Source organism: Engystomops pustulosus, chromosome 1 (assembly GCF_040894005.1).
Source record: "Engystomops pustulosus chromosome 1, aEngPut4.maternal, whole genome shotgun sequence".
Taxonomy (NCBI): domain Eukaryota; kingdom Metazoa; phylum Chordata; class Amphibia; order Anura; family Leptodactylidae; genus Engystomops; species Engystomops pustulosus.
The window spans coordinates 141,552,079-141,564,846 of NC_092411.1; the positions used below are offsets into that span (position 1 = coordinate 141,552,079).

A 12,768-nucleotide genomic window follows, 5' to 3' on the forward strand; every position below is an offset into this window, starting at 1 on the left:
TAAACTTTTCTTTTTCACTATTTTTTAGAAAATCTAGGGTACATTAACCCTAGATGGTCAGATCGTTCCTACCATATACTGCAATACTTCTGTACCACTGGCTCATTGTAACGAATCTGCAGAAGCCATTAAGCCTCGGGTCAAACGAAGACCCGAGGCTACCATGGCAACCGATTGCCGCCCCGATGACGTTCGGGGGAGCGGTGATGGGAATAAAGATGGCAGCGCCCGCGCGCCGCCGGCGACTTTGCAAGCACCGACCGCGGTTATTAGCGGTGGGGTTTGCTGCAATATGCAACAACCCCCACCTTTGTATGAAGAGAATTCAGCCCGTGAGCCCTCTTCATACATTCCCTGTACCTCAGCGCCGTAGCGTTAAGGGGTTGATGTCTGATATCAGGATTACCTCTAAGATATGTGAAACACACATACCCTGCAAACAGACATAGATATTTGTTGGTTGGAAGTCTAAACGCAAAAGGGAATGCAAAAAATAACCTTGAGTGGCTTTTGACTTTGGATGATTTATTTTCTTGCAATATAATCGTCTTCTAATTGTGGCTTATTTTGAACATGGAATAAAGCATTTACATCTATCTTACAGCCTTTCTGTTATTGAAGAGCATAATGAAATCTAAATAATGACTGTGAGTGGAAAACCGTTCTACAGAGTTTCATGTATGAAAGGGTTCCTTCTGTCATGTATCTGTTATTAATAAGTAAAAAATATCCAAAAGTTATGACGGAAGGAACCATTCGTACATGCAACTTTATGGAAACTAAGGGAAAAGCAAAGCTATCCGTCAGTATTAAAGGGAACCTTTTTAGTAGTCCAATTAATGTTTCTTTTATGATCCAATGTGGCTTCTTCTGGAAAATCAACTTTGAAGTTAGATATAACTTGACTGTATAAAGTGGAGGAGGGAGGAGAGTTTAGCACTGAAGTCAAGTTCACCTCGTATAACTAACAGTCTCTCCTGAAATCTACTGTGTAATGTTACTCGCAGCAATGTGTGTGTTCTGAGGCAGGGAGAGCTTGACCTCAGTTGAGCTCTTCACTTCTATCACTTTATACAATCAATGTACATATCACTTTCAAGTTAATTTTCTGGATGATAAAAGAAACATAATCTGAAAGGTGTTATTCTGCTTCACAAAATACAGATAGTGGCTTATTGGGTCTATTTCTGCTGACTCCCTGTAAGATTATTTTCTTAAATGATTTAAGCATAAAACAAAGATTTGAAGAGTCTAACAAAGTGTAGGAAAAAGTAGCTCTAGAGTTGCACCATATAGCAAGTATATAAATGATTGCTACTCACTTGTCCATATTAATTTCACAAGAGTTTATCTTTTAATGATACAATAGTTACAGCAATATTGACTGCAGTGAATTTAAAGAGATTTTCAATCTATTTAATTCCTTATGGAAAGGGTTTCCACTGCATTTTTGCAGTGTAATAAAAAGTATAGTTTTTCGAAATATATCAAAAATGTTGCATCTGCCGATTTGCGCCAATTTTGCAGCTTTTTGTAAGAATAAGTCAACTCACTACACTTTTCATTTCAGATAACTTTTTCCAAATTTATGTTATGATTGCAAATGAGGTAGACAACTTTTGAGAAAGTATAATATTTAGGTGCAAAGCCACTCCAGTCACCTGGGGCCAGAAAAATGTTAGAACTAGGCAAATTTGCTACTTATTTTACAACTTTTTTAGTTAAATGTTGAAAAAGCACTTCAGCCATTAACACCTTATGTGCCTCATTTGTCATGCTGTTCAAACCACAAAAATAAATCTGATGTGCAAAAGACATCTAAAGAGCTCATAAAACACTCCAACAAATGGAGTAAGAAGTCTGTCTTGATAATTCTATCCTACTGACTTAGTTTATTTTATGAAAAGTTATTTCATGTATTTTCTTTTTAGTGTGCACAGCGCAAGCATCAGATATGCCTTTTCAGTCCTATATTGGCAATTCATGAACAGTGCCCCACGATCCGGATCTAGTCATCTACAATGCATTCTAAAAGTAAGCTTACAGTTCAGCCTGAGCAATTCAGCCGCCAAATGGTCCATGTTTCTTGGATTAAACATGGTTTTCTGAAACTGGCTTTAATGCAAAATTGCCTTTTGTACATAACTCTAATACAACACCTATAGGAGTCAAAGAGTTGGCACAATATCAGATGTTATTATAATAAGATTATATTCACCATGTATTGTTGTATGCATGAGACATAAACAGCAGCGCCACTTATGAAAATCGAAGGCTTTCACCATGCAAGTGCAATTTATAAAACTATATGTAACAGTTTTGAGTGTCATAGGCAATATTACTGTTTTTTGTTCCTATCAGTGTATATACATGTGCACAACTGCTTTAGGCAATTTTTTGTCAAATTGGTATGTATCCTCTAGCAAAAACAGTGCAAAGCTTTGGTGGATAAGTGAAGCCTGCTCACTGGCCTGAGGCAGAGGGAGTTGTGCTAATTTTTCATTTGTTTTTGGTTCAGAGAGAAACCAAAGATCTGAATTGCTGTGTCAGACAAAATATAGCAGCGGTGAGTGCTGTGCACTGGCGCGACAGCAGCTTGGAATGGAGGTCGCGATCTTCACTCTCTGAAGCCTTCTTAGCTGCTTGGATAAATTGATGGTAGGTACATATTAGATCACGTAAATTAGTTTGAAGGTCCATTTGTCGTTTATTGCATCCTATGCAAGTAGAAAATTGGAGACATGCATCAGTCATTTGCATCAGACCAAAAAATGTTTCCTCTACAGCCTGGTAAATCTCTTCAGATAGCTGGTCTGATTTCAGCACTTTCTGTGATGAAGACATCATCTTACGAGACACATTGCACAGGCAGGATTTTTGTTCTAAAAACATTCCAGCACATTTGTCCTTGGGGTGTGTTTTAAGCTTGTCTTTGAATTCCTCTAAAATCTTTTGGAGGTCCAGTACACTGTCCTGCAATTTGCCAAAGCCAGTTGGAGAATCCTGTATTCTTTGCCTTATAAGATCAAGAGCTTCAAAATGCTGTAAGCATGATAAACTGTTTCTTATGTGATCTTTAGGATTAAGATTGTTTTCGAAAAACAGTAAGCCAACAGATGAAGGGGGTATTGTAGTAGGTAAAGGAGAAGAACTTGTAGCAAATTCAATAATTTCATCTTCAATATCATTGTCTATAGGTCGAAAGCAGGTTGCATATGATAACTGACAGCTGCAATTTCCTACTTTGGATACCTTATGCTTTCTTTTAACTTCATGATTCTGAAGTTCATTTTCAACAAGTGCTTCATATCCTTTAGGAGCTTTGTTGTTAAAGTCAGTAAATGTTCGTGTGCCTGTATTTACATCAGATAGATTACTCTCTATGTATTTTAAATGGCCACTATAACCTTCATCTGCACTTAATGTACCAACATTAGAGTCAATTTTTTCTATATTTTTATCACAACAAAATGTATGTGTGTCTAACATTGTATCAGAGGATTTCAAGCACGGTGCAGAAAAAAGTTTTCTACCATACAGTCCTATACTAGGGGAATCATCTAATGTGAACTGCTCTTGTTCTTGATTTGTTAAAAGATGCATTTCCTCTTCAGAAGGAGGCATGGTAGAAGTTGCAGAGGTTCCCTCTTTAACTGAATTGATAGGTAAATTAGTAAAGAGATCGGCAAGACCTTTAAAATCTAAAAGTAAATCCGTTGCACTGGTGAAACCAAATAGATTCCGTGCTTTACAGCTTTTGGGAGAACTTTTTGTACAGTTTGATTCGTCTTCAGATGTTGCATTGTCTTCAGACTGAGCAACATATGGTAGCATTCTGTCAGCGGAAGGAAGAGTGGTCATTGAACCAATATCTTCTTCAGTAATCCTATTTTTATCCTCATTTTGAAATATGTTTTTGAATATATCATTAACTTTTTCCTCAGAGGTGTCTGTATTTGTTGAATCTTTAAAGCAATTTATTTTGTTTTCTTTACTTCTGTCAGTTAATTCTGGGCAGCAGAAATTGACTTCATTTGTGCTATTTGTGAACATTTGTAGTGATATTTCTGATGGACTAGCTTGGCCATTGCATTCCTCTATATTCCAGTCTGTATTGGTATAAGAATAGTGACAGTCATTAGGACTTTCTGTAACTCCAGAGTCACTCCTGAAACGAATAGCAGATATAGAGGACAATACTGAATCAGTTACTGATTTTGTTTCCATGGTGTCAGGTTCCATCTCCATTAGTCTAGGGGAATGTGCTTTGCTGTTAGATTTCACTATGGATTTTTCTTGCACAAGGGGTTTGGTTTCTAAAAGAGAAGGTTCACCCTCAATGTCTTTTAAGGAGGAAACTGTAGGTGAATGTGATTCAACCGGTAGGTGAGACTCTTTCTCAAAACAACATACATGATCCGTAGTCTCTAAAGAGTCCGATGGAGATAAAGGAAATGTGACCTGAGTGGTATAATCAGTCTGTAGAAATGATCTTCTTTTCCGTATCATTTTAGGCTTTCTTGTATACCTCATTGTCTTACTTTTTCCAGTAGAATTTTCCTCTACTTCAGCATGAGTGCCATGCAGTGCTCGTCCGTCTGCATAAGAAAATTTATTCTCTGGTTTTGAACCTAAAAAGAGATAAAACATTCACAAATTTAAATGGCACCCAAAAGATTTACTGAATGTGCTATTATATCTATTCAAGAAATGATGAAACATCATAAAAGTGTCACTGACAAGTCAGAATATATCTTTAAACATTTTGCTAAAATAGAGAAGCTATGGAAAAACTATTATACATGTAATGTATGTCTAATATCATATTAAAAAAAGAATTTATGTAAACTCAGAGAGAAGGGCACACAGAGTTTAATGTGGTTGTGGGGAGAGTCCTGGCAGGGACATTCTGGGGAAAATGTATCACGGCCTCTGTGCCACGTCAGTAGCGTAGAAGCCCTGCAATTTTCGGAAATGCTAACTTATTGCTAGCACTTGCAGTTATTTTCCCCAGTCCGCCAACTGCACACCAGTGGGGCATGGGGGAAGGGGTCAGCCAGGAGTAGGCCGTCGTGGGGTGTTTCACACATGTAAAAAGTCGCCAGCTGCCTTTATTTCTACGTCAGACAGGGCCTGCCAGGATCCCGCCAGATACTTCCAGAGACCGGAGCCTCTTGATGTATAGGGCTGCGCAAGAGCTATCAAATGCTGGTGCTGGTGCAGGAGCGCCAGCGTATGATAAATAGCTCCCTCTATTTTTTCTTTTTCACGTGGCATAAAAAATAAATCTGAAAATCAAGAATGCGCACCTTAAGAGCATTATAACTTCAAAGGAATGACTGTAAAATATTTCAATATATCGAAATGGATCAATTCACTTAAGGAGCCAACAGTGGAAATCAATTATGCTAATAGCTCCATACTGTACATTTTTAGTTAAATGTAAGAGTATTGTAAATTGATTTCAGCATAGGGTAGAATGCATAGTAGACATTTTAGAATTTTATTTACCGGGAGAACTTAGTGTTGGTGTGAAGCGATCTGTAGCATCGAAAAATTCCTCTTCAGAGCTACTGTCACAAAAACCTGGTGGTGGGTCAAGTATTAGAGTTTCCACTTCTTCATTTCTTCCACCACTATAAGCTTTTTTGAGAATTTTATCTTCTGTTATTTGATCCTTTATGAAGTTGCTCTCTGGGCTGCTAGGAACGTTTCTTTCCACACTGCTAGCAGGAGAAACATTTGAGCACAGACTGTAGTACTCCATGACATTATTTTCTGTAAACTGACAGCCAAAGAAGCCTTGCAGATCATTGTCCTCTCTGTTTCCTGTTCCTTTAGGAGATCTGGATGGATCCTTCAAATCTGTAGCTGTATCTTCCCTGGAATTTATCCGCTGCAAAATGCATAGCAATGGATCTTGTTCATGACAGGCATTTCCCTCACATTTCTGTTCAGGGTTATCAGAGAAGACAGCTTGATCCTCGACTGAGATATCTTTCAAAATAGGTGTATAAAACTGAAAAAAATCAGGCTTACTTGAGGAGCATGTTTCAAAGTCATCTTCTTCCAGAGCATCAATTGAATCACTGGACCAGCTGATTTTATAACCTTGACTTTCTGTATTGGCTGAATCTGAGTTTTCAGAAATACTGTCTGTATCATTGATTGTACCATCACAGCGCTCTTTTAACTTTACATCACTTTCTTTAGACTCTTCATTTTTAATTTGACTTCCATTCTCATCTTCTATCTCATCTACTTCCTTCAGTGGATTTATGTCTCGGGACTTCAAAAAATGCAGATCTGATGAGAGGTCTTGAGAAGAATCAAATTCAGAAGAGTCAAGTTCTTCTGAGTCACTGCAAGCTCTAGATTCATACCCTTAAAATAAACACAGAATTCATTAACATGTCAGGCTTCATAGAGATAAAACAATCTAACAAATAATACTCTACGGGAACCTGTCACCAGGGAAATCCCCCAATAATAGCAAACAGTACCTTTTAGCATACTCTACCACTGTTTAAATTATGCTGTTATTGTTCTTATAGCAGCTACCATTAATCAAAAGTCACTTAGGACAGTATTGCCACCACTTAACGAGTAACTGTGAAGGGTTTTTTTTCCCACAAATCAATAGCTCTTGGAGTTGTAAAACAACTTTGCCGATTATCTTTGTTACCTGTACTCAGTTTCTTTGCTATACCCCTCAGATTACCTCAGTACTGCAATTGCTGCCTCCATTCCATGTGCTGATAAGCCCTATGAATCTGTACTTTGTTTACACTTTGTTTCTTGGTCAGTTTCTTGGGATGGGGAGGAGCTGCTGCTCACAGAGGAGGAGGTCATGTGAGACTGCATGAAGTAGAGCTGGATATGTCCATCTGAATGCAGATGTCTCCTGCAAAGAATAGTGAGGTACAAGTCTCCCTGTCCTCTATCAGTCCCTCCATCCCAGTCTGTGATTCTACAGAACTTCCTCTATCTCTGTGCCTTATGCTGCTACCTCCCTCTCCCACCTTGTCATCGGCAGTATCAGCTCTGTGCACATAAGCTATTAACCCTTAGTACTCACACAGAACACGCATAGACTTCATGTACTAATAATTTCTATCACTTATAACATGTTCCCTGCTCCTCCATGTGATGGAAGCTACCAGACTGGTCGCCATATACATCCTGTATGTGCACTGTGCAGTGTTCAGTGGATTAACTTTTGGGAAACTAAATGGATTTAATGCTAAATTACTTTGAGAGAGAACACAAGGCATCATGGGATCTGTGGGCAAGCTAGCTGGTCTCAGCCTGAGGACATAGACTTACAGATATTAGTCTCTGCCCACTTCACCTCTAGTGAGAAACATTTTTGTCAAACACTTTCAGAACAGAAAATGCCATAACGTTGGAAAGAAAAGAGTGAGCAGCACAAAGTAGGCATCGTTCTGTTTGTTTTCAAAGGAGGAATCACATATAATAATTTGGTAAAATTACTATAGCTTTGCAGTTACACATTAAAGGGGTTATGCCACGAAACAATTGACTGCAAAAAGCTGTCAAAGAGGTTAAAATATTTCAAAAATCTATTTGTAATGGTTACCTGGAAGTAAATATACCTTCGTATTTGTTATTATGATGCATGCTCAGCCTCTATTCAGCTTCACACAGAAGCAGATGTGGGAGGGGCCTAGCCAGGCACATGCACAGCACTGACAGCGGCAGTTATTGCACACCTCAGTGCTACAGAGCGCTCAGCCTTCAGAGTCTCCTTCCACCTGCTGTGCTCAAATAGTCCCTGCATTTACTGATCCAATAGAAGTCCAATAGAAATGTGTCACACGCCCCATGTTAAAAGTGCACCAAAAAAAGTTGGTGCAGTCTGTCAAAGCAGTGCAGGGGGCACCAGATTCATGAAGAACGTGCGCCAGAAATCCTGAATCTGGCGCCCCCTGCACACTACACAGGACACTGCACATAGTATACATGTACTATGTATTCTCACAGCTTAATGGTCGGTCAGGCTGCCATGCATGGATGCATAGATAAATAGGTGACAGCTTCTCACATGTTACTTTAGCTACTTCCCTGCTAGTCAGGGACAGGACAGCAGTGTAACATGGAGGGACAGTGAATGGTGGAGAGTACAGGAGGAGGACTGCAGGAAAGCAGTGTAACATGGAGGGACAGTGAATGGTGGAGAGTACAGGAGATGCATCAGGAGAGGTCAGAGCTCAGCCTGTTACTTGTGTTATCTCTGCAGCCTCCTGTGTGACCTGACTAATGGTGGAGGAGAGGGCTGCTACATTGCTATGATCCATGTTAGGGGGGACTCCTCTGAGCAGCAGATGCCATGTCTGGCTGCAGTTACCTTGTATCTGTTGCTGTAGGCTCCTGTGTAACCTGACTAATGGTGGAGGGAGGAGAGGGCTGCTGCATTGCTATGATCCATGTTAGGGGGGACTCCTCTGAGCAGAAGATAGTCATGTATGTCTGCAGTTACCTTGTATCTGCTGCTGGAAGCAAATGTGGAGCACTGGAAATCACCTCATTCACTGGTGTAGACGGCTGAGCTCTCTGCCCCCTGTCTCACTTCCTATTGGCTGCAGTGAGTCATCTGATCTCTCAGTGTGGAGAGGAGCTGTGAGCCCATGGAGTGAAGGAATGTTTGTGCGCAGACTCGGCCAGATCAGCTGTAGCTCAGGACAGGACACATCTACCACTAGAGGGCGCCAGCAACCAGGACAAAAGGAGTTATCTCAGTAAGCCTGCCTATTTTGTAATAAGTGTAAATGGTGAAAGTGCTTGTCACAATGCATTGGACCCAATCACAGCCATTTGCTATGGTGACACAACCCCTTTAAGGGCCCAGGTTCGGAGTCTGGATAGATTGACTGAATGATTAAGATCCCCCACCTTCTTTGACTGGATCTTGGGATTGACAATGGAACAACAAAACTAAAAGTGCCCCACAAAACTTTAATATTAATAGATAGTAATTTTCAATCCCATTAACATGTTTTTTTGGTGACCATTAACTTAAAAGTCTTATTTAAGTTTTGTACCACTCATTCTAGTGAACATTTATGAAAGACCTATATGATTATTATTCTTACTTACCTTCCTCTGTAGAAATCCTGTGGTATAGACTGTTACCAGGCCACTCAAAGATTGATGTGGTAGGACTTAAAAACAGCTTGCAATAACCAAAAATGAGACATGCAATGTCCTTTGCACTATTTGACTCCAACAAGAGGGATAGAGGCTATATATAGAAAAAACAGTGTATATTTAAAAACAATTATACTTTTTTAACATTAAACATACATAATGTAGATTTTGTCTATTCCAAAATGAGTTCTTAAAAACAGCACTGATTGTTCTTACCTTTACATCCTGCAGATAAACCTTTACCATGCTTACTTTCTCTGACTCTGCATTTAGCTCTATTTTGCTGATGTTGGAGAATTCTGCTAGGGTTATCATGATGTTCAGTTTGTTGTTAATAATCTGGCTGATACCATACTTGGCTCCAACAAGAAGAGAGACATATGATTCTCTGTCCTGTAGCTGTACAGAAAATAATATATTAACATTCTGGAGCAAGAGAATGGCAAATTGGACATGCACAAATCAGTCCTCCATAGATATTTACAGTGGTATGTCCCATACAATTCATATATCAATAAAGAGAAAAGAAGAAACACATAACCCTAAAAATTGTATTCAAAACAATATGGGACACATTGACTAAGGGCTTTGCATTGCACTTTTGTTGGACTGTGCATGTTCTAGGCTAAAACAGCTTGCACAGGTATATAAGAAGTATTTGTGCCGCTACTGTGTAGCATGCGACCCTTTTATGGCGCAGCTGTGCTGCCTTCCGAGCAACGAAAATGACTGAATAAAATTATTTCGTCCCTAATACACATCTTCTCTTTTCGTGTTGAAGTATATAATTTGATGTGTGGACACAACACACACTTAGTCCTTATGCTTTTCTGAATGTTAAAGGTGCACTACAAAAAAGATGGTGATCTCTGTTGGGCCAGTGCGGAGAAGCAACAGATTAATGATTTCTGGCACACAATCTTAGTGAATCGTTCGCACCCAGGATTATACACGGAATTAGCACTTTTACTGCAGTTTTCGACTTTCTAAGTAAATGTGCCCCTTTATCTTTTATTAATACAGTGGTGTGGATCTTTGTCACACTTAAATGTTTCAGCATAGAAGGCTTTTGGATCTGTCTATGTACTCATAGACATTAGAATCTATTAAAGACACATGCAGTTTTTTAATACTGTAGAAAGGGTCTATATTTTGCAGTTGCGTTAGCATTATAAAATGCAAGAATATTTTGCAGTTTTAGGTATTGCTGGACATTTATACATTAAAGGAAATCTACCACTTAGAAAAGCTTAGAAAAAACCTACCACTTAGAGAAGCTCAATTTAAATCAAGGACAACTACATTTAGCTGAGGAAAACCTGATCAGGGAAATTTTTCTATAAAACCTTGTCAGTTCTTCAAAAATCACCTTTATAGTTTATGCAAATTAGCCAGCTCGGCGCTCCTCTTCTGCACTTCAAATCCGTCCCCTCTCTTGGATTCGGCAGTTCCTGAGAGCCAATGACGTCTTATATACCTGGTTCTTAGGAATACTCAAGCATACACAGTTGACTCGCTCAATGCGCAATCGCCTGCTCCTCAGTATGGGTTCACAAGACATACCTTGCACAGCTGTATATTGAGGGAATGCTCGAGCATTCCCAAGCGCCAGGTGACATCACTGGCTCTTGGGAACTGCTGAATCCAAAAGAGGGGGCGGAATAGAATTGCATCAGAGGAATGAATAAATGATTCGCAGAGGAGCGCCCTCTGTTACGTGCACAGGAGCACCCAGTGATAATATGGATAAAATATAAAGGGGATTTGTGTAGAGACAAGTTTATGTAAAAAAAAGAGAAGTGTCTCCATCGGGGTTTCCTCAGCTAAATGTAAGTGTCCTTGGTTTAAATGTAAGCTGTTCTAAGTGGTAGGTTTCCTTTAAATAATGTATTGTTAGGTATAAATAGTATAATAATTATGCTACTTACCATTAGTGTGGCATTGAATATTTTTCCCCCATAGGTCTTCAAGTCTCCAAGTATCTTTAAATATTGTAATCGTACCTGAGCTGCAGAGATTGGCTGCTAAAAATGGTATTAAATGGCGAAAGGTAAGAATAAGATAGAAAGTGAAAGAACTAATATTAAAGGGGTATTCTCGTCTGGGCATTCACATTCAGTTTGATAAATCTTCCATATTGTGGGGATTTGGCCCAGTAGAGACCGTGGTAGCGGGGTGCTGTGATGCAATTCAAGACAGTGACACCAAGGTACAGTCCAAAACAGGTCTCGCCTGCGTTTATTGCAGCAGCAAAATAAAACAGCCTTTACATTCAGGCATTAAACAAACAAAATCCTACCCGTCAGGGTGCTAACTATACAAGTATTCCACTAACTCACCACTATACAAAATCACTTGGCTGCTCCAGGCACAGAGGTCAGGGCTGTGTGCTCTCCAGCCTCCTTACAGAGAGACAAAAACTTCAGCTCTGCTGAGCGGCCTTATGAGGATAATTGGGCTGTTCCCACCACCTGTGTCCAAGGTGCTGGACACAAACCTCAGCACTAAGGCCTTGCATAATAGCAAAACCTAGGGGAAACATACCGCCCATCCACAGTTAACCCCTTCAGTGTCTCACAATATATAAACATTTCTTCAATTAGATGTTATTAAAAATAATGTTCCTGTGTGAAGATAATTTCTCATAAATGTAGTCATGTTGTCCCTTAGAAACGAGATGGCTTCCTCGGATACGGCCACGTCTGCTGGAGGGATTGCAGAAATAAACAAAGAGGTTTTGTATATAAAATGTCCGGGAGTTACTGCATATCCCACAGCCGTCCTGTGGTAATGATCGTTGAATCCAGGAGGCCAGGCAGGGCTCAATAGCGCAAGTCTGGCCACCACTGCTAGAGTGTGACGTGGTCGTATCCTAGGAAGCTATCTGGTTTCTAAGGGACAACATGACTACATTTATGAGAAATTATCTTCACACAGGAAAAATTTTTTTAATAACATCTAATTGAAGAAATGTTTATACATGGAAGATTAGTGAAACTGAATGTGAGTGCCCAGACGAGAATACCCCTTTAAGTAAGACATGCATGGTTATATTAAACTATATATATATATATATATATATATATATATATATATATATATTAGGTGGCTAAGTTTAAAACCAAAAAATACTTCAAATGTCCAAATACTTAGCATATTATAGTCAGTATAATTTCTGGTTCCTTGTGATCTACAGTAGGAAATAATAGTAAGCGTGAAGGATTGGTTAATATATGTCCTTTGGTAGTATACAAGGAGTGAGACAATTCATTGGCTATGGAAAACATCTCATGCTGCTGCTAGGTAAAAAAACAAGACCAAAGAGTAATAGGCGAGTAGCTTTAACATTGCTTGTTATGAAAGCACTGGAGCTTCTGGTTTTGAGAAACTTGTTTAGACCCTCTCCAATTTGCGTATCAGCATATGATGTCCTTACACAACTCCTACATAGATCATATTCACACCTGGATGTATCCAGTACTGCTGTATATTTAACATTCTGTGATTTTAGCAGCACTTTTAATAAGATCATTCTGGAAATATTATGTGACTAGCTGCTCAGGGTGTGGATCGATTTGCATTTCATGGACGGGATAAAAA

General features: G+C 39.3%; 1 protein-coding gene across 6 annotated transcripts in view; it reads right to left on the bottom strand.

Annotated features, from left to right (window-relative positions):
• Positions 1-240: 240 nt before the first annotated feature.
• Positions 241-12,768, bottom strand: part of FRMPD1 (FERM and PDZ domain containing 1) — a 100,718-nt gene continuing 88,190 nt past the window's right edge. For 5 of the 6 annotated variants that reach the window (XM_072154920.1, XM_072154921.1, XM_072154922.1 and 2 more), the window contains 5 exons: positions 11,097-11,192; positions 9,385-9,567; positions 9,118-9,262; positions 5,512-6,384; positions 241-4,631 (listed from right to left, as the gene is read on the bottom strand). In XM_072154920.1, coding sequence (XP_072011021.1) covers positions 2,515-4,631; positions 5,512-6,384; positions 9,118-9,262; positions 9,385-9,567; positions 11,097-11,192 — 3,414 coding nt within the window. In that variant the 3' untranslated portion in view covers positions 241-2,514. The remainder of the gene's footprint in view (positions 4,632-5,511; positions 6,385-9,117; positions 9,263-9,384; positions 9,568-11,096; positions 11,193-12,768) is intronic. The other variant, XM_072154925.1, reaches the window with a different exon arrangement.